Source organism: Artibeus jamaicensis, unplaced genomic scaffold (assembly GCF_021234435.1).
Source record: "Artibeus jamaicensis isolate MK-2021 breed Jamaican fruit bat unplaced genomic scaffold, CSHL_Jam_final scaffold_537, whole genome shotgun sequence".
NCBI lineage: Eukaryota > Metazoa > Chordata > Mammalia > Chiroptera > Phyllostomidae > Artibeus > Artibeus jamaicensis.
In genome coordinates, this window is record NW_026522047.1 from 15,965,368 (window position 1) to 15,986,074 (window position 20,707).

At 37.7% G+C, this 20,707-nt stretch overlaps 1 protein-coding gene across 2 annotated transcripts in view; it reads left to right on the forward strand.

The window, feature by feature from the left end:
- Positions 1 to 18,848, forward strand: part of SMARCA5 (SWI/SNF related, matrix associated, actin dependent regulator of chromatin, subfamily a, member 5) — a 34,997-nt gene extending 16,149 nt beyond the window's left edge. For both annotated transcript variants that reach the window (XM_053658399.1, XM_037162351.2), the window contains 15 exons: positions 433 to 542; positions 2,810 to 3,036; positions 5,223 to 5,344; positions 5,430 to 5,582; positions 7,150 to 7,282; positions 10,122 to 10,270; positions 10,463 to 10,582; positions 11,400 to 11,510; positions 12,439 to 12,552; positions 12,743 to 12,865; positions 13,576 to 13,708; positions 14,315 to 14,433; positions 14,849 to 15,061; positions 16,762 to 16,869; positions 17,604 to 18,848. In XM_053658399.1, the coding sequence (XP_053514374.1) occupies positions 433 to 542; positions 2,810 to 3,036; positions 5,223 to 5,344; positions 5,430 to 5,582; positions 7,150 to 7,282; positions 10,122 to 10,270; positions 10,463 to 10,582; positions 11,400 to 11,510; positions 12,439 to 12,552; positions 12,743 to 12,865; positions 13,576 to 13,708; positions 14,315 to 14,433; positions 14,849 to 15,061; positions 16,762 to 16,869; positions 17,604 to 17,669 (2,001 nt within the window). In that variant the 3' untranslated portion in view covers positions 17,670 to 18,848. The remainder of the gene's footprint in view (positions 1 to 432; positions 543 to 2,809; positions 3,037 to 5,222; positions 5,345 to 5,429; positions 5,583 to 7,149; positions 7,283 to 10,121; positions 10,271 to 10,462; positions 10,583 to 11,399; positions 11,511 to 12,438; positions 12,553 to 12,742; positions 12,866 to 13,575; positions 13,709 to 14,314; positions 14,434 to 14,848; positions 15,062 to 16,761; positions 16,870 to 17,603) is intronic.
- Positions 18,849 to 20,707: the final 1,859 nt, after the last annotated feature.

The window sequence follows — 20,707 nt, forward strand, 5'->3', positions numbered from 1 at the left end:
ACTTGCGGGATAGATGCTGGTGACAAGCCCCAATGTGTGATAGCGGAAGATGTCCATACTTACAGATGTTCTGTTTCAGGGTCATGGTTCCCCCTTCCATGATCTAACCTTTCTGATGGTTTTCCAACTTCTATTTCACTTTTTTATAACATATTTTTTTAATTACAGTTGACATTCAATATTATATTAGTTTCCTATGTGCAGCATAGTTGTTAGGCCTTTATGACTTAGGACGCGAGTTACATGCCCTTGTGTTACCCTTCAGGAGCTCACTAATTATTATATATATGGAAGGAGAAGTCCTAAAACTAACATGATATTCAGGCAATTAAATTTCTTTCCTATATGATTAATAAGCAATTTTAAGATCCTGAAATTAAAGTTACAGATGAGATCATCTCCTTTTTTGTTGTCGTTTGTTTTACTCTTAAGGTTTTGCGTCCATTCCTCCTTCGTCGAATTAAGGCTGATGTTGAAAAGAGTTTACCTCCAAAGAAGGAAGTAAAAATCTATGTGGGTCTCAGCAAAATGCAGAGGGAATGGTATGTAATCCCACTATTGATTCTTGACTAATTTTTATTTGTATATTGTTTTCCTAATTTGTAACTTCCTGGAATTTCTGTTCGCTGAATTGAACTCAGCCTGAAGAATTTTCTGGTCATACAACATAGGGCTTGCCAGTCAAATTTATGGAACTATTAGATGGTAGAATCAGGATGAGAGGTTTAGGAATCTGAAAATTCAACTTGAGGTTTGTTGAATGGGAATACAATAGAAAGCCCTCTCTCTACTTGAGCTTTTCAAAAAGGAAGCTGAGCAGATGTGAGACATGTATGGTTAACTTGGTAGGTCATAAATACTGGATCATATGGGTTGCTGATAGTCTGATGAAGTTACAAATTATCTGTATAAACATCAGAAAAATTCAGTGCTGTGTTTTATTCCACAAAACTACATTTACGTAATTAATTGAAAAGACTCCATTCCTCGCCCTGGCTGGTGTAGTTCAGTGGATTGAGAGCAGGCCTGTGAACCAAGGGTTCGCCAGTTTGATTCCCAGTCAGGGCACATGCCTGGGTTGCAGGCCAGGTCCCCAGTTAGGGCACATGAGAGGTAACCACGCAGTGATGTTTCTCTCCCTCTCCCTCCCTTCTCCTCTCTCTAAAAACAAATAAATAAAATCTTTTTTAAAAAAAGATTTTATTTCTTGTTGATGTCTTGTTTTAGGCAGGACAAAATGTCTTTTTGCAAAATTATGGTGATGATACATGGTAGCTATTTTTAAATATGTACATAGAACAAAATTTAAAATACTTGAAAACCCTTGTAAGTTGCTTTTTTCCTTGCCTAAGTTTTATGGGTGTATGAAATTCAAAGTGCTAGAAACATCTTAGTATTTTAATTTGTATTCATTGATTTTGTGATAGCTCAACATGAATCAACAATGTGAAGTGGATGCAGAGATGCTGTAACCTTGGCACATATTAATAATAAGTACGGTGTTTAAAGGCAGGAAATATAGTAGCTACCCTGTTCTTTATTGGTTATACCATATCTCAGGTATATTCAGTTCTGTCCGTAATATTGATAGGAATTTACACAAGGGGCTAGAGTTGTTAGGAAACATACTGAAAGGCTGTAATTTGTTTTTTATAATGTGAATACTTTATTGTCTTTTTTAAGATTTTATTTTTGGTGGGGAAGGGGAGAAGAGATCCCTGAGAAACACTGACGTACGAGAGAAGCATCAGTGGGTTGGATGCCTCTCGCACACCTGCAAACGGGTGTGGCTCAAGACTCAGGCATGTGCCCTGACTGGGCATGGAACCTGCAGCCTTTGGTTTCACAGGCCAGTGCTCACCCACTGAGCCACACCAGCCAGGGCGTGAAAGGCTGTAATTTGAAGAAATGGTGTGTTATTTGGGAAGGAACCGTCATAGAGGGCAGACCATCTTAAATGTTCTTAAAACTTCTGAAAGGTTTTTATAGGGTAGCAGAGATACTACACTTATCCTGTATGGCTCTAAAATACAAAACTTAAGTCAGTGCTAAAAATGAAGACACCTTTTTTAGTTAAACATACTGGTAAACTTTACAATAGAATTGTAATTGTGATTGGAAGGACCACCTTTAATTCTATTTCATGCCCCATAATTGGAGTTGTTGAGTATAAGTTGTGTAGATTATTTAAGATATCGTTCAGAGGTTTCAAGGTTCTGAAACTTTGGTATTTAGGCAGATTGTTCCTTTCTGCAGGGAATGTCCAAATTGTTAGTGTATAGTCAAGACTTTCTACAATCTGGCCTGTGGCTGGGGCTTTATTGCCCTATCCCATGTACTTCTGTTTGTACTTAAGTCGTGTTGTATTTATCTTAGGATCATCATTATGTTTTACCTCTCCTGTGTTTTCCTCCCTCCTCAGATTAGTGCTCTTACCCAGAAGCTATACTAGCTACAATGAATAGTAAATAGTGACGCTCTCCTGCTGGAACAGACTACAAAACAAAATTGTGTCTAAAATATACAAATTATGCTTATTAATTAATTTTAAATGTAGTATCATGCTGTTTTAATTAATCCCTGGATAAATTTATTCAATATTGGGCCTCAAGACCCAAAGCATAAGTGTGAACATTAGAACATTCAGGGCAATAAAGAAAAACAGCAGGAAAAAGAAAGAGGTTATGTATGGTAAATGCGTAACAGAAATTGATGGGTTGTTTATACAGGTATTTTGGGGTTGAGATGGGGAAGGGGAGGGACGGGAGAGAACATTTGAGACCTCTTAAGGTATTTTTCTCCTCAATAGGTATACTCGGATATTAATGAAGGATATAGATATACTGAACTCTGCAGGGAAGATGGACAAAATGAGGTTACTGAACATCCTGATGCAGTTGAGGAAGTGCTGTAATCATCCATATCTCTTCGATGGAGCTGAACCTGGTCCACCTTACACAACAGACATGCATCTAGTTACCAACAGTGGCAAAATGGTGGTGTTAGACAAGCTGCTTCCTAAATTAAAAGAACAAGGTATCTGTATTACCAGTATCAAATTAAGAAGTAGTGAAAACTTTTATAAAGTTATAACACTTTGAAAAGAGCTCTGGCATTTCCTAAAGTTGTAATGTAGAATATTTTAGTACTTCGGAGTTCCACCTTTCTCCAAATTATAGGCCTCAATTCTTTTAGAAAGTGATTAGGGCAGCCATATTCCCTGGATCGAGGGAGAAGAATTTTTGTATTATATGAGATCTGTCCAGAAGGTATCCAGCCATGTAATATGAAAAATAGAAACACTTATTGAAGAAGATACAAGAAACATTGTACATAGAACAAGGACATCTCAGTCCCGTTCAAAGTAGGCACCTTCAGACCTCACACAGTTCTCCCAATCACCATCAGCTGCCCCATTGTATTTCCCTGAAATTCATCAATGGTCTCAAATCTTGTCCCTTTCAAAGGCGATTTTAGCTTTGGGAAAAGCCAGAAGTCGCAGGGTAGCAAATCTGGATTATAGAGGAGCTTAGTCACCTGGGTGATTTGATGTTTTGCCAAAAAACTGCACGAGATGTGATGCATGAGTGAGCATGTTGAAGCTGCCAGTTGCCTGTAGCCTCAGCCTTCTAAGTCATCTGAATAATTTCTGCAGAGGAGTGTTTAAGTATAACGCAAAATATGGTGTAGATTCATTGCTCTCCTCACTTAGTCATTTCGAATGTGATGGCCACGTAATACACATGCTCACGCCACGGTGTCTTGCCACCACTGACTAGTACAGTGAAGTCATCTTTGTTCACACATGAGCATTCCAGTCCGCTCTCCTGGGCTGCAACGTCGCACCAATGTTGCACAAATTGTTCTTGTTACAGTAACAATGGCTGGACTTCTGGACATATCTTGTATATGCTTTCCCAGAAATACCAACTTTTTGTTGTGAGATGCCAACAACGCTCTTCCGACTTATGCACAGTTCCCAGATCTTTTGATATACAGTGGTGTTGTGCTTGTGGTATTGGTTTTCAGTTATTTAGTTTAATATTATGTGCATGGATCCAAAGCAGTTTTATTTACAGCATGCTGGCTTTTTTATCAAAGGGAATTTGTGATATGTGTGGGCATATTTAAATTTCATGAATGTAGAGCAAACTTAGTATGAAGCCAGTGTCAACATAATAAACTCATGGCAAAACTCCTTTTTTATTTCCATTATATCTGCTTGTCTCTTCAGATTGTGGATTTCTCCATTTGTGTTTCTCTGTGTATCTTGATAAGAATAATAGTTATAGCAATAGATGACTCTCCTACAGGATGCTGACTATGAAAAATACAGTAAAAGTTGTTAGTGAATTGGTTTTATTTTTCCTTTTTAAAACTTCTTGTAGAAATGTACTTTCTAAAGTGCCGTAGAAAGTGAAGTTTAATTACTTCACTTTGAAAGTAATTAAAAGAATTGAATTGGTGGGGAGGAGTGGCAATACTCAGATATTAAGGAAAGCTATAACAAATTCTGCAAGGAAAATGGAGACCGTTGAACATCCTTCTGTGCATTTGGGGTTGTGCAAGGTAGGACGCCAGCAGATTATCAGCCCAGGGAGTTTCATAATCATTTTTTCAAAATGATCCTTTTGTCTGCATACATTCTGTGGAAGGCTGTACAACTGGCTGAAGCAGTGGAAGGCAGTTGAATAATGTGAATCTTGGCAGATAAGTGAAGGGCTCCCAGTGGAGATGTGAGGCACTCATTCATAGCCCTCCAGTCTGGTGGGTCTTCAGCACTAGTTGAAGAGCGCGGGTATTGGGTATGGGCAGGATACGCAGGGCTGTGCACTTGGAAGAGCTGTGTGGTGGTAGAAGGTTATTTTTAAATGTATAAAAATGATAAAAAGTGATTTCAGGCTTTGGGATAGTAAGACATTCTAGGCCACATACAAATATTACTTCTATTTCAAATACTGTTTTCTCTTATGTGTAAGAGAACACATTTCTCTTATGTGCTATTAAATATTACTCTTTTTATGTATGTCATAAAAGAAAAGCATGAGGAATGGTTGACTTGGATAATAAGTAATGTACGAGTGTAGTTTTTCTTGTAATCAACTAGGTAACTTAAAATTAAGGGGTAATAGGTTAGTGTTGGTTTGATTAGCTTTAAAATTTTAAAGAAGTGTTTCTTACTGTTGAAGCTTCCGATAACATACTGTTCTATTCACCAACAGGTTCACGAGTACTAATCTTCAGTCAGATGACAAGGGTGTTGGACATTTTGGAAGATTATTGCATGTGGAGAAATTATGAGTACTGCAGACTGGATGGTCAGACGCCCCATGATGAGAGACAAGTGAGTAAAATCCAGGGAGGGGAGATAATAAAAAATTAGATAAAACCATTTGTTGTCTGACATTTCTTTTATTTTATGTTTATAGGATTCCATCAATGCATTTAATGAACCAAACAGCACAAAGTTTGTTTTCATGTTAAGCACACGTGCTGGTGGTCTGGGCATCAATCTTGCTACTGCTGATGTAGTAATTTTATATGATTCAGATTGGAATCCCCAAGTAGATCTCCAGGCTATGGTAAGAAATAACAAATACACGTATTCTGGGCTTACAGGTTTTTTGTAGATCAAGCTAATAAACAGGCTACAAGTGCCAGTGATTTCACCCAGTAGAATGTTGCTTGGCTCTGCTTTATAGTTGAGTGAGAATTTTGCAGGTGATCTTCTATCTAAGTCAGTATACAGATGCTCTTCGATTCACAGTGGGGTTTTGTTCTTGGGACATAATCTCATCATAAGTTTAAAGTATTACAAGTAAAAAATGCATTTAACTTACTAAAAATTGTAGTTTAGCATAGCTGGTTTCTACTGAGTAAATACTGGTTCCACAGCATCATGAAGTCAAAAAATTGTGTCAAACCACTGTTAGTCTGGGACCATCTCTATTTTCTTCTTACAGCTTTGCCACATCTGAGGACTTAGGAGTCCTGCTGTGTTCTCTGTCTTCTGGTGGCAGAAGGGGAAAGAGGGAGAGCTGAGGGAAATTTTTTTATGGGTCATATTTACCAGTTCCCCGTGTTCATTGGCCAGAACTAATCATGTAACTGACTATGAGAAAAGTGCTTATAGATGTGCCCTAGGATGAAAGGGAAATGGGTTTGCTGAACTGCTGACCTGCCTGCCACGTTAGATGCTGACCACAGCAGAAAGACTTTTTCTTTTTAAAAGGGGGAGGGAGAAAAAGAGGGAGAGGAACATTGATGGGTTGCCTTTTGTCCACACCCTGAAAGGGACGAACCTCCAGCTTCAGCCTGTGTCCTGAGCAGGAATTAAACCCACGGCCTTGGAGGTTGTAGATCACCCAGCCAACTGACCCACTCTGGCCTGGGAAGGAAGACCCTTTTTTGAGGAAGTTTATGATCTGTAGATTTGGTCAAAAACTTAAAAATTTCTAAGACTGATACTGCTAATGATTTGACCATGATATTGGTGACCATAAAAACCCAACTGTTAAATCTCGGGTTTTAGTCACTTTCTTCCTGGAGTCTTTGAAAGGATGGCTAGGGAAAGTTGATCAATTTAGACCGGGATATTTGGGAGGAATGTGGTTTGTGAACTTGCCAGATGTTAAACAGAAAATGGAATTCTCATTAATTTGATGACTTGTCTGTAGTTAATTAGGTAATATTTAAAGACTAATGTTTTTATAGTGGAGTTTATAGCAATGAAAATTTATACTTGATTTAGGTAGAAAAACATTTTGAATTTAAACCTAAGAAAAATGGTTTTTAAAAAACTTCTGTCATTAAAACTAATTTCTTCTTGCCTAGAGATGTTACATGTATTTTGTCTCAGCATAATCTAGTAATATTAATCTGGTAGTTTCTAACAGTCAGCAACTATGGTGTGCTCCATAGTTACTAAAAGTTTTCCTTTATTAGATAACCAAGTAATGTGATTGAAACTAAGAAAGTGAGAATTTAAGAAATAGTAACGTATTGTGAATCTGTTTTTAGGTATAATTATTTTGTTACATAGTTTTTAAATGCTTTGTACTTAAAAATACATAAAATTTGTTTCTCAGTATACACAAATGTTATTGTATGAATTTTTAACTTATTTGGAAAATATGGTAATTTGCCTAGGACCGAGCACACAGAATTGGACAAACCAAGACAGTCCGAGTGTTCCGCTTTATAACTGATAACACTGTGGAAGAACGAATAGTGGAACGTGCTGAAATGAAACTCAGACTGGATTCCATAGTCATTCAACAAGGTGAGCCTCAGAACCTTAAAAAATTTACCATGTGGGATTGATGCATGTTTTTTTCCTGGATTATTTAGGAGATTCTTATTAAGCACCTATGGAATCAAGCCAGCAGGCAGAGATAGTAAGCTTTGGTTTTGCTAAGAGGGGGATGGATTTGGGCTTAGGAAGGTTTACATTTGAATATGGACTCTGCCAGTTAGCAGTTCTTTCACACTGTCTGAGCCTGTTTTTTTATCTTATTAAATGAGGATAGAGGTAACTACCAATTCGTATTTTTAAGGATTAAAAGGGACAGTGTACATAAAATTCCTAGCATTCAGTGTGACGTGTATTAAGTGGAGCTGTGGTGATTATTATTTACGTGTACTAAGCACTGCATTGATTATTCTTAGTGGGACTGAAGAAATAAAAACAAAACTCAGAGAAGCTGATTATATTCTTTTTCTAGTCTGCAGCTCTTTATTGAGCTCCCAGCAGGCAGCCAAGCACTGTTCTTAGTGCTGACAAGGTAACGGGACATGAAACTGCCAGCCGTCCTGGTTTTCAAGGAGTTTGTAATTGAGTAGGAGGGAGACATGGAGTAAACAGTTATGGGAATGGGACTGCAGGAAAGAGGGGGTCGAGGGGAGATTCAAGTTCTCACTCTAGATCAGCTTTTAGAAAGAAAGACATATTTTCATGAGGCTTATGGTAAAGTTGGTGATGGGATACATAAAATGCCAAAATGGGGGAAAAAAAACCTCCATCACTAAACCCACATTCCTTACTTTCCTTCTCATACTGCCTCATGAGTGTACCCTCCTTACCTGTCTGTAAAACTGGGAGGTACACTGTTGACGTGTTTACCGAGTACTTTATGTATGTGTCTTGATTTTGCCAACCTGTCCCTGATTCCCATGTGAATGTCATTTCTTTGATTTCCCGTAATACCAATCATAGCATAGACTTTACCATCCATTGTCTCCTTTAGTCTTCATGCCAGTTTGAGCTTGAAATCAGGTAGAGAAGCAAGGCACTTGTCCATCATTTATAATTTAAATGTCACAGCTAGGATGTGACTCAGGCAAAGGATCAAGATCTGTTAACTAGGTGGTGAAGTATTTCATTAGGAAAGTCTCTGGGCACTTCCAGGGCTTGCTAAAGAGTGAAGTTACCTGTGTGCGATGTAATGGCTGAGTTGGGGTATCTTACCCTCACATTTTTTTGTGTTTAGATGTTCTTGTTCTCAGTTATTCTCATCTATGAATCGTGTTTGTTTGTTTTTAAATTAAAATATTAATTCCTACCCTGGCCAAGGTTGGTTCGGTTGGAGCATTGTCCTATAAACCAAAAGGGTCGTGGGTTTGATTTCCAGTCAGGGCACACACCTAGGTTGTGGGGTTTGGTCTCCTGTTGGGGCACGTACAAGAGGCAGTCGATCCATGTTTCTCTTCCCCTCTCCAATCTCCCCCTGTCTAAAATCAATAAGCATGTCCTTGAGTGAGGATAAAAAATAAAATAAAGTTAAGTAATATTAATTCCTTTATAGTCAATTTAGAAAATCTATTTGAGTTTTTCATTTTTCAACTTAGGGGTTTTTTTTTGTTTGTTTTTTCTAATTTACTGGGGCGAATTTTGTGCTAGTGGCTTTGTTAAGTCCGTTTGTAGATATATCAGTCTAGCAGCAAGCCTTGGGTGCATAGCTCTGTGATACTGTCTTAGGGACGAGGGACATACTTCAGAATAGGAGAAAACCCGGAGGTACTTCTCCCTGTCCACCAGGGAGGTAGTTTCCATCAGCCTAAGAACATTTTGACAAGTGTGATAGGCTTCCCTCCAAAGTAAAGTACCGTGGATACAGCAGTCCCCCCTTTATCCATGGTTTCACTTTATGCAATTTCAGTTACCAAGAGTCAACCACAGTTCAGCATCGTTAAAGGGAAAATTCCAGAAATAAACAATACATAACTTTTTTTAAAATCATCACCTGAAAATATGTTTATGGGTTTTAGAAAAAGAAGAAAAGGGGGGCAGAGAGACAGCAATATGAGAGGAACAGTGAAACTTTATCCTAAGTATGTACTTATAGGAAGACAACATAGTAGATGCAGGGTTTGGTACTATCTGTGGTTTAAGGCTTCCACTGGGGACTTTGGAACATGTCCCCTCTTGGATAAGTGGGGACTACTGTATACTCTAACTTTGCAACTCACAGTTGTTTGGTTGTGCCTTCTATTATGGACTTAAAAAACCATGATATAAAGTTAATGAAGTTGCGGTGAACGGCTTGGATCTTCATCCACCTATTACAGGGGGTTGGAATACAAACACCGAGGCCTTGGATAAGTGTGTGTGAATGGCCCCTGAGAGTGAAAACAGTTCTGTGTGGTGCCTTTTGTTTTGGTGCCTGTTTATTTGAAAACACAAATTAAAGAGTTGGCAAAGTTCTTCCCAGTTTAAGACCTAGCTTTTCTGATACTGAGTTTTTTTCTGTATTCAAAATAAGCTTTCAGTAGTTTCAGTTCTTAAGATGAAGAAGTTTTCAGAAATCCGTGTATGTTTCGGTCCTTACATAAAATTTGGCAATATGAAGGGTTTTTTGTACTTCACCATTCTAAATGGATTTGGGGGTTTAGTGTTAACATCTTTCTGCTTTCAGAAAATTCTTGTGTTTATAATGCTCTCATCCATTGATACTTTCTAAAAGATAATCTTACTAATTTCAGTTTTCACATTCATATGTGAATAAACCAAAATGATTGATGTTTGAGGCAAAAGGACAGCATTACACCTGACATTAGAATTCTAGGTTTCCAGTAAAATAAGGTCCGTTGAATTAACATTATACAACATAATCTGTTTTTAGGAAGACTTGTGGATCAGAATCTGAACAAAATTGGGAAAGATGAAATGCTTCAAATGATTAGACACGGAGCGACACATGTATTTGCTTCAAAGGAGAGTGAGATCACTGATGAGGATATTGATGGTATCTTGGAACGGGGTGCAAAGAAGGTGAGGCACAGATTAAATGATACTGTTCTTAATACATAACATTTTAGACCAAAACGGAGGAAATACTTGTTACGTGAATTATAGTAATTTTCATAAAAGGAAGGTTTTGTGTACTGCGAAGCCTGATCCTCGTGGACAGTTCTCTTGCTTTTTTAATTCTTAATCTGACAAGATGTTTCCTTTGTTCCCCAGACCGCAGAGATGAATGAAAAGCTCTCCAAGATGGGTGAGAGCTCACTTAGAAACTTCACAATGGATACGGAGTCGAGCGTTTATAACTTCGAAGGAGAGGATTACAGAGAAAAACAGAAGGTAATTTAGTATTACTTAAAGGCTTTATTTTGCTCACAACTTGGAATTTTAAGTGTTAGTTATAAATTTGTCTCAAACGACAGTCATTTCTGTTATTCACATCTAAATTATTTTTATTTCATGTTAAATTCAGTGCCAGAGTTTTAGTTCATAAGACCTGAAATAGTTTAAAGGCTTATGTTATGAAGAGTACTATATACTATTTAGTATAATATTGTGAAATGCATGATAGAGAAATACATTGTATGGGGATGTATACAGTAATTTGATATATTTGAAAATTAAAATTGCCAAAAATTGTCACTACCTTATTAGAAATTGTTTTTCATAGTATAATTGGCTGATAATAATTAAAGAAATTTCATAAGCAATAATTGAAATTACAGAGAAATTGGAAGTCCCTCGAGAGTAGTTGAAAAAATACTACCTTGTGTTTTCATTGTTAACCCTTAGACATGTATATCCTCTGAATATTTTCTAGGCTGAGTATGTATCAACATTTTTCTTCTAATTTGGATTGTAGCATACATTCTGTGGCATTTTTTTTCACCCAACAGAATTATTAATTTGGCCAAAACATACTTACTGAATAGCTCAGGCTGTTCACTAAGACTCTGTCCTGAGTGTTAATCACACACAGTGCAGAACGAGGTATCGTAGTCTCTCTTCTTGTTGAGTTTATAGTCCAGGACTTAATGGCTGTCTTTCCATTTGCAAACAGTAGTCGTAATGATACACAGAGTATGAGTCGTATTCATGTAAGATGTGCAGCTGTTTTATTAAAAGGTGGTGGTTTGAATTGTTTCCCACGTGCTAGATTGCATTCACAGAGTGGATCGAACCACCTAAACGAGAAAGAAAAGCCAACTATGCAGTCGATGCCTATTTCAGGGAAGCTCTTCGAGTCAGTGAACCTAAAGCACCCAAGGTGAGTTGATAGAGCACAAAAATTTCAAAAGATACTGGAAATGTGGATTTTTTTCTTACATTAGAATAAAAACAGATTGAGAATTACGTTTTGTGGGATTTTGTTACTGTTGCTTAGTTACAGTTGTCCCCATTCTCCCTGCTCCTGCTGCTCTCCCCTGCCCCATCCAACCCCTGCTCCCAAAGACAATCTCCTACCCTATTGTCCTGACCACAGGTCCTTTGTACTTGTTCCTTGGCTTGACCTTCCCCCTGCCCTGCCCCTCCTCCCCCAGTTACCCTCCTCCCCCAGTTACCCTCCTCCCCCAGTTACCCGCCTCCTACCACCCCTCTGGTCATTGTCAGTTTGTTCTTTATCTCCTTGTCTTTGGTTCTCTTTTGTTTCTTTGGTTGATTAGGTTCCACTTACAGGTTAATCATATGGTATGTGTCTTTTCACTGCTTGGTTTATTTCACTTAGCACAATGCTCTACAGTTCCATCCATGCTGTTGTGGAGGATAGGAGCTCCTCCTTTCTGCTGTTTAGTATCCCATTGTGTAAGTGTACCATGCGTTTTTGGTGCACTCATTTACTGATGGGCACTTAGGCTGTTTTCAGCGCTTGGCTGTTGTAAATTGTGCTGCTTCGAACATTGGAGTGCGTAGGTTTTTTTGAATTGGTGTTTTAGGGTTCTTAGAGTATAATCCCAGATGTGTTGTGGGACTTTTTAATAGTATTCCTTAGTCAGTTCTTAATTGTAGGTATTTTCTATAAATTAGTTGTGAATTGTGCGTTTAAATTTTGATTTTTTTTTTCAGTTTTATTGAAAAATTACCTTGCTTGAAAAGTTAATTAACTGTCTTGGTTTATGGAATAAAGGTAATTAGAGATAGATTTAAAGCAAAATAGTTTCTTCTTTATGGACAATAATATTTTTCTTTTTCTTTAGGCTCCTCGACCTCCAAAACAACCCAATGTTCAGGATTTCCAGTTCTTTCCTCCACGTTTATTTGAATTATTGGAAAAAGAAATTCTATATTACAGAAAAACTATTGGTTACAAGGTAATACAAATAATACTTTGTTCGTAATTGATCTAGTCTGTTTTGAACTTAATAAATAAATGTAAAATATTGTTATGTCTTCTTTCATGGTTGGATTAAAATTTGTGAAATGTCATATGTTGGTGAAGAATCTAGTCCACATTTTTTCTAAAATTTACTGATTGGTGACATAGGAAAATATATTTTTTAGGTACCTAGAAATCCTGACCTACCAAATGCAGCACAGGCACAAAAAGAAGAACAGCTGAAAATTGACGAAGCTGAACCCCTTAATGATGAAGAGTTAGAAGAAAAAGAGAAGCTTCTAACACAGGTATAGCTTTCAATCAACACAAAATTTAGTAACTTATTTTGTAAGGTACTGTGTTAGGTTGTGTTGGGGTATACAAAGAAGTACAAGGTTTTGCCCTCAAAATGAAGAAATTGGAGATGATAAAGTGTGGGCATGTGGGTAAAGGCTGTGTTTTTATTGTCACTAGTTGTTACGGTAGTTGCAGAGATTGTACATTTGCACTGGCGGAATCATTTTGATTACCTTTCTTCTAGTTTCTCAACTTCCTTGTGAGTCTCCCATGTTGCTGCTGACTCGTTGTTCTGTTATGTGTCTCTGCTTGCTACGTTGGTTGCTTCATGTCCTTTAGGGTTCAGTAAAGGCCTTTCAGAATCTGACCTTAACTTTCCATTAAAGCTTCATTTTCCCACCTCCTTCTGTCTCTGTTCTGTAACTGATGTTTTCATTCTTCCTGGCAAACTTCTGATCTGTCAAAGCTCAGCAAAAATGTCACCTTTCATACAGCATTTCTTGCTCTCTTTCACTCAGCTTTAATTGGGTATCTGAGCAGTATATGATGTAATGCTAAAATGTGCACTTACGTACAGGAAAAGTTACCACTTTAAAAGAATTTAAAAACGATAAAAGGTGCAACTGAAAATTATTTTCTGTAATACAAGTATTGATAAAATGTAAAGCATCTTTCCACATTCATTGTGCTGTGATCCAATATCATTTCTGTTGCTATGCAGGGATTTACCAATTGGAATAAGAGAGATTTTAACCAGTTCATCAAAGCTAATGAGAAGTGGGGTCGTGACGATATTGAAAATATAGCAAGAGAAGTAGAAGGAAAAACTCCAGAAGAGGTTATTGAATATTCAGGTAACTCTTACTATTTTACAAGGTATAAAAATATTCTCCGGCCTTTAGAGAACTGCTAGAAAGTTCAGATTTTCCTGCTGCGAATTATATATTTTGATAAGCTAAATTTTGCCCCAACTTAGAGCCTTGTTCTGTTCAGTTTCTTAAAAAATGAGAAGTGTTCCCTTCTTTAAAATGGTGTAATTAATTTTTTTACCTCAGCCGGGTAGCTGTAGCCAAGAAAATAAGAATAGTTTACTGAATGCTGCGCTGTCGTTTTATGTCTCATCTGTCTCCATAGCTGCTCAGGTGTTGGATATTATGTGCCTGTTGCCTTAAGTCGGTTGGATTGTCAAGTGAACATGTGTAGTTGTGCTGTGTGGAGTCTGCTTTAGAATTTCAGAGTAGCAGAAATTGCAGAGTTGGAAGTTACTTAATTATCCAGTTTAAGTCATTTTTTACAGTTAAGGAAACTGAGAAATTATAAGTACCCATTTATTTTCTGTTACTGTTTGGGAGAACTGGAAACATTTCTTAGCAAGTAAAATGGGAGCATTTATGCTAACAAGTTACATCTCTCTCCCCTCCTCCACCCATCTCATCTGTCCAACTTCTGCTCTGTCACAGCTGTGTTCTGGGAGAGGTGCAATGAGCTCCAGGACATAGAGAAGATTATGGCTCAGATCGAAAGGGGAGAGGCAAGAATTCAAAGAAGAATTAGTATCAAAAAAGCACTTGATACAAAGGTACTTTGCATGTTAATAAGTAATGGCAATTAATAAAATCACTCCTACCGGTGAATTTAAGAGTTAGAAAAACTTTTAAAAAGGAAAGGACAGATGGTTTAAAATTAAAATTTTCTTCAAAGAAAAACAAATGTCCTAGATGTTCTCTCAAAAGAATTCACTTCGGTATTTGAGTTGATATAATTTGGTCAGAGGCATTAGAAGTGGCCCCTCCCACATAGTATCAGAGAGTCCGAGTCTCTTTTTCTCTTCAGAACAATAAAGACTAAAGCAGTTTCAGGATGAATGAAGGTGATCTAATGCAATTGAGGTGTTACAGATAGAAAGTTCTGATTTGAGATAAAATATGTAGAGCTAATATTACTAAAGGTGAGCTAAAATAACATTATACAATGTGAAATCTGCCTTCTGATAGATTGGACGGTACAAAGCACCTTTTCATCAGCTGAGAATATCATATGGCACCAACAAAGGAAAAAACTACACTGAGGAAGAGGATCGTTTTCTGATCTGTATGCTTCATAAGCTTGGATTCGACAAAGAAAACGTTTATGATGAGTTGCGACAGTGTATTCGCAACTCTCCTCAGTTCAGATTTGACTGGTTTCTGAAGTCCAGGACTGCAATGGTGAGTGTGGGCTCTGGTGTCACGTGGCACACGGCTCCGAGTGCGTGTGCTCCTTAGCACACTCTAACTCAGGTAACTTCCTTAAGAGAAAATCGGGGGTCAATTTTTGCTGCAATATTGTTAGTATCGTAAGGTAAGCTGAATCAGTTCCTTAGAACAGTTCACATTCAGTTAAAAAGCTACTGTCATAGGTAACTTAAGTTTATTGGTCCTGTCCTTTGATGTCACATGTCTTTTAGCTTCACACTGTGTGATAGGACTAGCTTTTGATATTTATGTTACGCCCTAGAGACGAGAGAATGTCACTGCCAGTGTAAACTTCGGGATGTGATGATTGTGCTTTAAAATCTGCGCCATTCAGACTTGGGTTTGTAAGTGGCACCTGCCCGTGAGGATGCCGAGTCTGGGTTAAACGTAGTGGAACCCTTGTTTTGTGCTGATCTGATGCTCAGTTTTGTTTTTATTTTCAGTATCTGGCTGTTTTGGTTGGAAGTTCTGTTTCTCAAATGACCTAAATTAGAATTCAGAAAAATTTATCTGTGATGAATCAGTCTTTTTCTTACATGTCTTTACCACCTTTAACTTTTAACTTTGGCATGTTCTGCAAGATGACAGTGCCCAAAAGCTCTGTAGTCGTAAGTTTGGGGCATCCTGGGATAAACAAGGTTTGAACAGCTTTATGTTTGTAATACGATTTTCTTCTGTGTATTTAAAATTGTCAATCTTCAAGATGTAGGCTAGTGTGCAGTTTTTCTATGTTTGACCACGTAAGGTTTTTTGGGGTTTTTCCCCCCCATTAAACTCCCAGAGGGGCTGCTGTTTTCTGAAACCCTAGTTTGGGAAACGTCGTACTACAAATGGCCCCTTAGGATAAACAGTTGAGGTGGGACCCTTTCCTAACCCCTTCTGACAGATGTGCCTCAGTGCATCTGGTAAGGGGGGCGATATTCAGATTTTTCCGACCCTTGTATGGTGTATTCTATAAAATGGCATTTTTCAAAGACTTTGGTGTGACTGTGTTGTATCACTTAACTACAAAAGAAAAATAGAACAACTTTGCTCAGTAAGGAAGGGAGCTGCTAGTCAGCAAGGATTCAAATAGACTCCTGTTTCCTTCAGAGTTACCTGCTACTTTACTGCACTGTACTACAGAATCTTTTCTAGGGCTGTGTAGGTTACTGGGGAGAGGCGAGGTGGAGCTCTTCACAGGCTTCCGTGGCTACGTTTTTAAAATTGGGAAAGGTGACGTGCAGTACATTGTTTACCATATTCCACTGATGATGCTTTTGAGGGAAATACTATGTACACCTCTTACTGAAGTTATTTTTAATTGATTTGATTCTCAGATATGCACACTACTACTTGTTTGGATATAAATTACAGTTCTCAAGCACAGTCACTAAGGGGTATTGCATTTATTATGAGATGTTCATTTTCACTATTTTTCTTCTTAAGTGAAGGAAAGGTTTATGAAAACTACACAGTAGTATGGCTTTAGTGAAGTCAGAATATTTACAAAATTTTTATCCTTGTAACATGGATCTTATATGAAAACCAGTTTCTTTTGCTTTTTAAATACTATCTATTGGGAATGTGGTTTTATATTATCATATTAAAACATCCTGTGTTTCAAAACTAGTCATGAAAACTTATAGATGGAAAATACAAATTTGCCATGTAAATTTATGTTTGCAACTCAGGAGCTACAGAGGAGGTGTAACACCTTAATTACCTTGATTGAAAGAGAAAACATGGAACTGGAAGAAAAGGAGAAAGCGGAGAAAAAGAAGAGAGGACCAAAGCCTTCAGTAAGTAGTCACAGATACGTAAATATTTGTGAGCACTTGATGTTTTTTGTTGTTGCTGTTTTCTTTTTCTTTCTTTCTAAGAATGTGCACGTTACTTGGCTGGTACTGGTGGTAGGCTCCCCGGCTTCCTCCCTCCCTCGTCAGTCGTGGGGAAATCACATCATGATGGTGGGAGCCCACAATGTGGGGGTTTGCGGAAATCTGTGGAGATACGTCTCGTGAATGCCAAGGGTGTACACTTGACCTTAGGGGAGTTATAATTTTAAAATATTTTTAAAAACATTAAGAAAGCCAATGGCTTTACAGCTTTATGATTAACTTGATTTATTGTCCTTACAATATCTTAGCAGTGTGAAAGCACAACTTGTACGGTAAGAAAGCCATCTCATTTACTAGTACTCAGCTTATAAAATCATGAATAGACAAGTGTTTCTGGATAATAGCTGATATTTATATAACTTTACAAAATGCTTTTTATTATTGCTTTCTTTTGGAAAGAGGGCATTTTATAAATTTGTATTGATTTACCGCTGCTAATTGTGAGTTATTAATTTCATTATTAGCATTAAAATTTTGTGTTTTATAATATGAGGAGATAAGATTATTCTGGGTAAGAGCAGCTAATACCTGTTATTGTGCTGCAGTCGTTAGTGAAGAGCTGTGGTGTGTCTCTCAGTGGAGTTCATGCTGCTGTTAGTCTTGTGATGAGAAGTAACCCGTCTGTTTGCTTGTAGACACAGAAACGTAAAATGGATGGAGCACCAGATGGTCGGGGAAGAAAAAAGAAGCTGAAACTATGAATACACACTTGTTTCATAATCACTAACTCTAAACCAGTAGTTCTTTAATTTACGGGTCTTCATAAGATGTACTGTACAATGCTCAATTGTTATGTCATTCAGAGACATCAGGTTCATCTGTTTACTGAGCTAGAAACTTAGTGTGTAGTTTCACTTTTTTAAATGCAACAGCTGTGCTGAAATTTTTTTTATCATTAACACTTGAAATAATAAAATAGGCTTCATTTATTAATAAATGTTTCATTTGATTTATTTTTCTATTAGGTGCCATATGTGAAGATTGTGACTTTTCGTTTATAAGCTATAATTTCTACACTCATAAGGCTTTAAAAAAGCAAACAAGAAAAAAATTGCAAATAACATTTGCCCCTTCAGTTTTCACTTGATTGTGTAATTGTTTTAATTCACTTTGCCTTGGCTGAAATTTGGGTATCATCTCTGTAGTGCTGTTGAGTCTCTTCTGGAAAGATTATGTAAGCTACATTGTCCTCGCTTATTATATGGCTAGAATGAGGGGGAAGGCAAGAAAAATTAATCATTATAATCTATGCACATTTCTGTTACGCTTTCTGTTTCTGTAGTTGGTTGTGAGGTGAATGTGCCCCATTCTGTTGGAAAACTGGCCTTTTAGTTGTATAGCCAAAGACATTTAGTATCTTCTGGTTCCTTAAGGTGTTATGTACCATTTTATAAGAGGAATATTATTTTTTTTAAATGTTTGGTAAGAATTTTGACAGATTACCTTCTAAAGCAGCCACAACTTAGATAATGTCAAAATGAAGCTGATTTTTTTTTCCAGTCAGAGTAAGATGTGAATGTCAGGCTGTTTAAATGGAAACGTTGATAACAAAGTGTATCCCCTTCCAGTTTCCCTTTTTTTGAGTTTTAAAGAATTGAAAAATTTATTTTATTATATTTTACAATAATTTCTACATGTGAGCAGCAAGACTGACTGTAGTTCCGGTTTTTAATTTTTTATGGACAGCCTTGACCAACCGGGGGCCCTGCCGCAGGACCACCCCCGTGGTGGGGGGGGCACCCCGGGCCAGAGGCCACTGGGCGCCACCGTCGTCTGTGTACAGTTTTATATGTGCAGGTGGGGACAGACAGCGCTCCATTTTTCTAAGGGAATGCAATAAATGTAGCATCGTGAATAAATATAACTTTTATACTCCTCCAGTGGTCTTTTCTTTCCACTTCTTTATTTTCCTTTTCTCATTTGATCTTAATTCACGTATTTCCTTGGGGCCTTCTCTTTTCCTAGGACATTCTTTTCCCTTAATTAGACTTCCTCCTTTAAAAGTTCTATCAGTTGTCTTCATCTGCCCTTTCATGTATAAGATATATGTATAATGCTGATTTATATAGTAATACAACTAATAATGCTCACTTTTTCAAAATGTGGGATTGCTATCAGTTTCAAACAAAACAGTGCTTATGGCAAGTGGTAGAGGAGTTAGAATTTATTCTGTACTTACCCCAAATGATTTCTGTACTACCCCGGATCTTAAAGTAACTTACAGATCTAATGTATACAAAATTTGAGGACGCTTACTTTTCTTCATAAAAGGAGCTATCAAGGATCAGCCTCAATTTGGAAGAAATAATTGGAAAAATAAAAGCCTGCAGAGAATGTTACAGAGGTCACACAAGTGCTGTTTTCAAAGGAGGAGAAACGGGTCTAAAACTGGGAAGAGGGATGTGTGGGAGTAGGTGGAAGGTGGGTACGCAGAGCAGAACGCATCACATGGACCACCGAGCCGCCTTGAGCCTGGGGACTCAGGAAAGAAACAAAGGGAAACTGTTCAAAGGTAGCGGTTCAAATGTAGCGGTTCGGTTTAGCTGGTTGGAGACTGGTGTTCAACAAAGCACTCAAGCTGTTGCAACTGCATGTTCATCTAGAGTAAAGCGGAGCTGTGTTTTGTACTATTATTGAAGGAAAAACTGCTCAGACCATTTGTTTTAAAGGAGGAGTTACATTGGAGGAGATGGGCTAAAAATTGGAAGTAGGTTTCTAATTTCTCAATTGCCACTGGGGAAGAAGCTTTAAATGTAGAATGGTGCCTGAAGCCAACCTAGAAGAGGCTGGGTGTTGACACAGGTGAGCAGGGTTACAGCAGCCTGTGATCCAGAACAGTTCATTCAAAACTGAAAAGGCTCTATATATTGTTAGGAAGATTGTGTTCTATTCAGATCCGGATAAAATGGTTACAATGTAATAATTACTTTAAGCTTGAGAATTATTTAAATACTAATGAAATCTTGAAAGATAATGGAGATTTTTCCAATAGCAAACTTTTTAATTTAGGGTTCTTGACATATATATAGTAGATAAAACGTGCCTGGTGTTCAAGGTTTTTTTGTGTTTTTTTAATTTTTTTTTTTATTTTTAGAAGGGAAGGGAGAGAAACACCTATGTGAGAGAGAAACATTGATCTGTTGCCTTGTATGCACTTCAGAGGACTGAACTTGAAACCCTGGCCTGTGCCCTGAGCGAGAGTCAAACTGGTAGTGACCTTTCGCTTTGCCAAGCGGTGCCTAACCAACTGAGCCACACTGGTCGGGGTAGTGTGCTTAATGTGATAGCAGTGCTTAAACGTGTTAAAGTTATGTCACTTAATAAATCTGATTGAAACAGCCCTGATTTAGGGCAGTTGTACTTAATGGGCCTCTAGATGTTTGTTTTCCTTAAAGGAGATCAAGTATCTTGAGTGTGCTGCATACAGCATATCAAAAAAAGTAAACCGGTCAGTATTTTAGTATTTAACACATACCAGTTAGCCTACCAATTTATAGGTAGCTTTCAAATATTTTTCTCAAATGGAATCACACGCCCTGGCTGGTGTGGCTCAATAGGTTGAGTGCCTGCGAACCGAAAGGCTGCCTGTTTGATGCCCCTCGGGGCACGTGCCTGGGTTGGGAGCCAGGTTGTCCTCAGTTGAGGACCGTGCAGGAAGCAGCTGATCCATGTTTCTCTCCCTCCTCAAAAAAAAAATCTTTGAGGAAAAAAAGAATCATGCTTTATAATGTTTATAGTC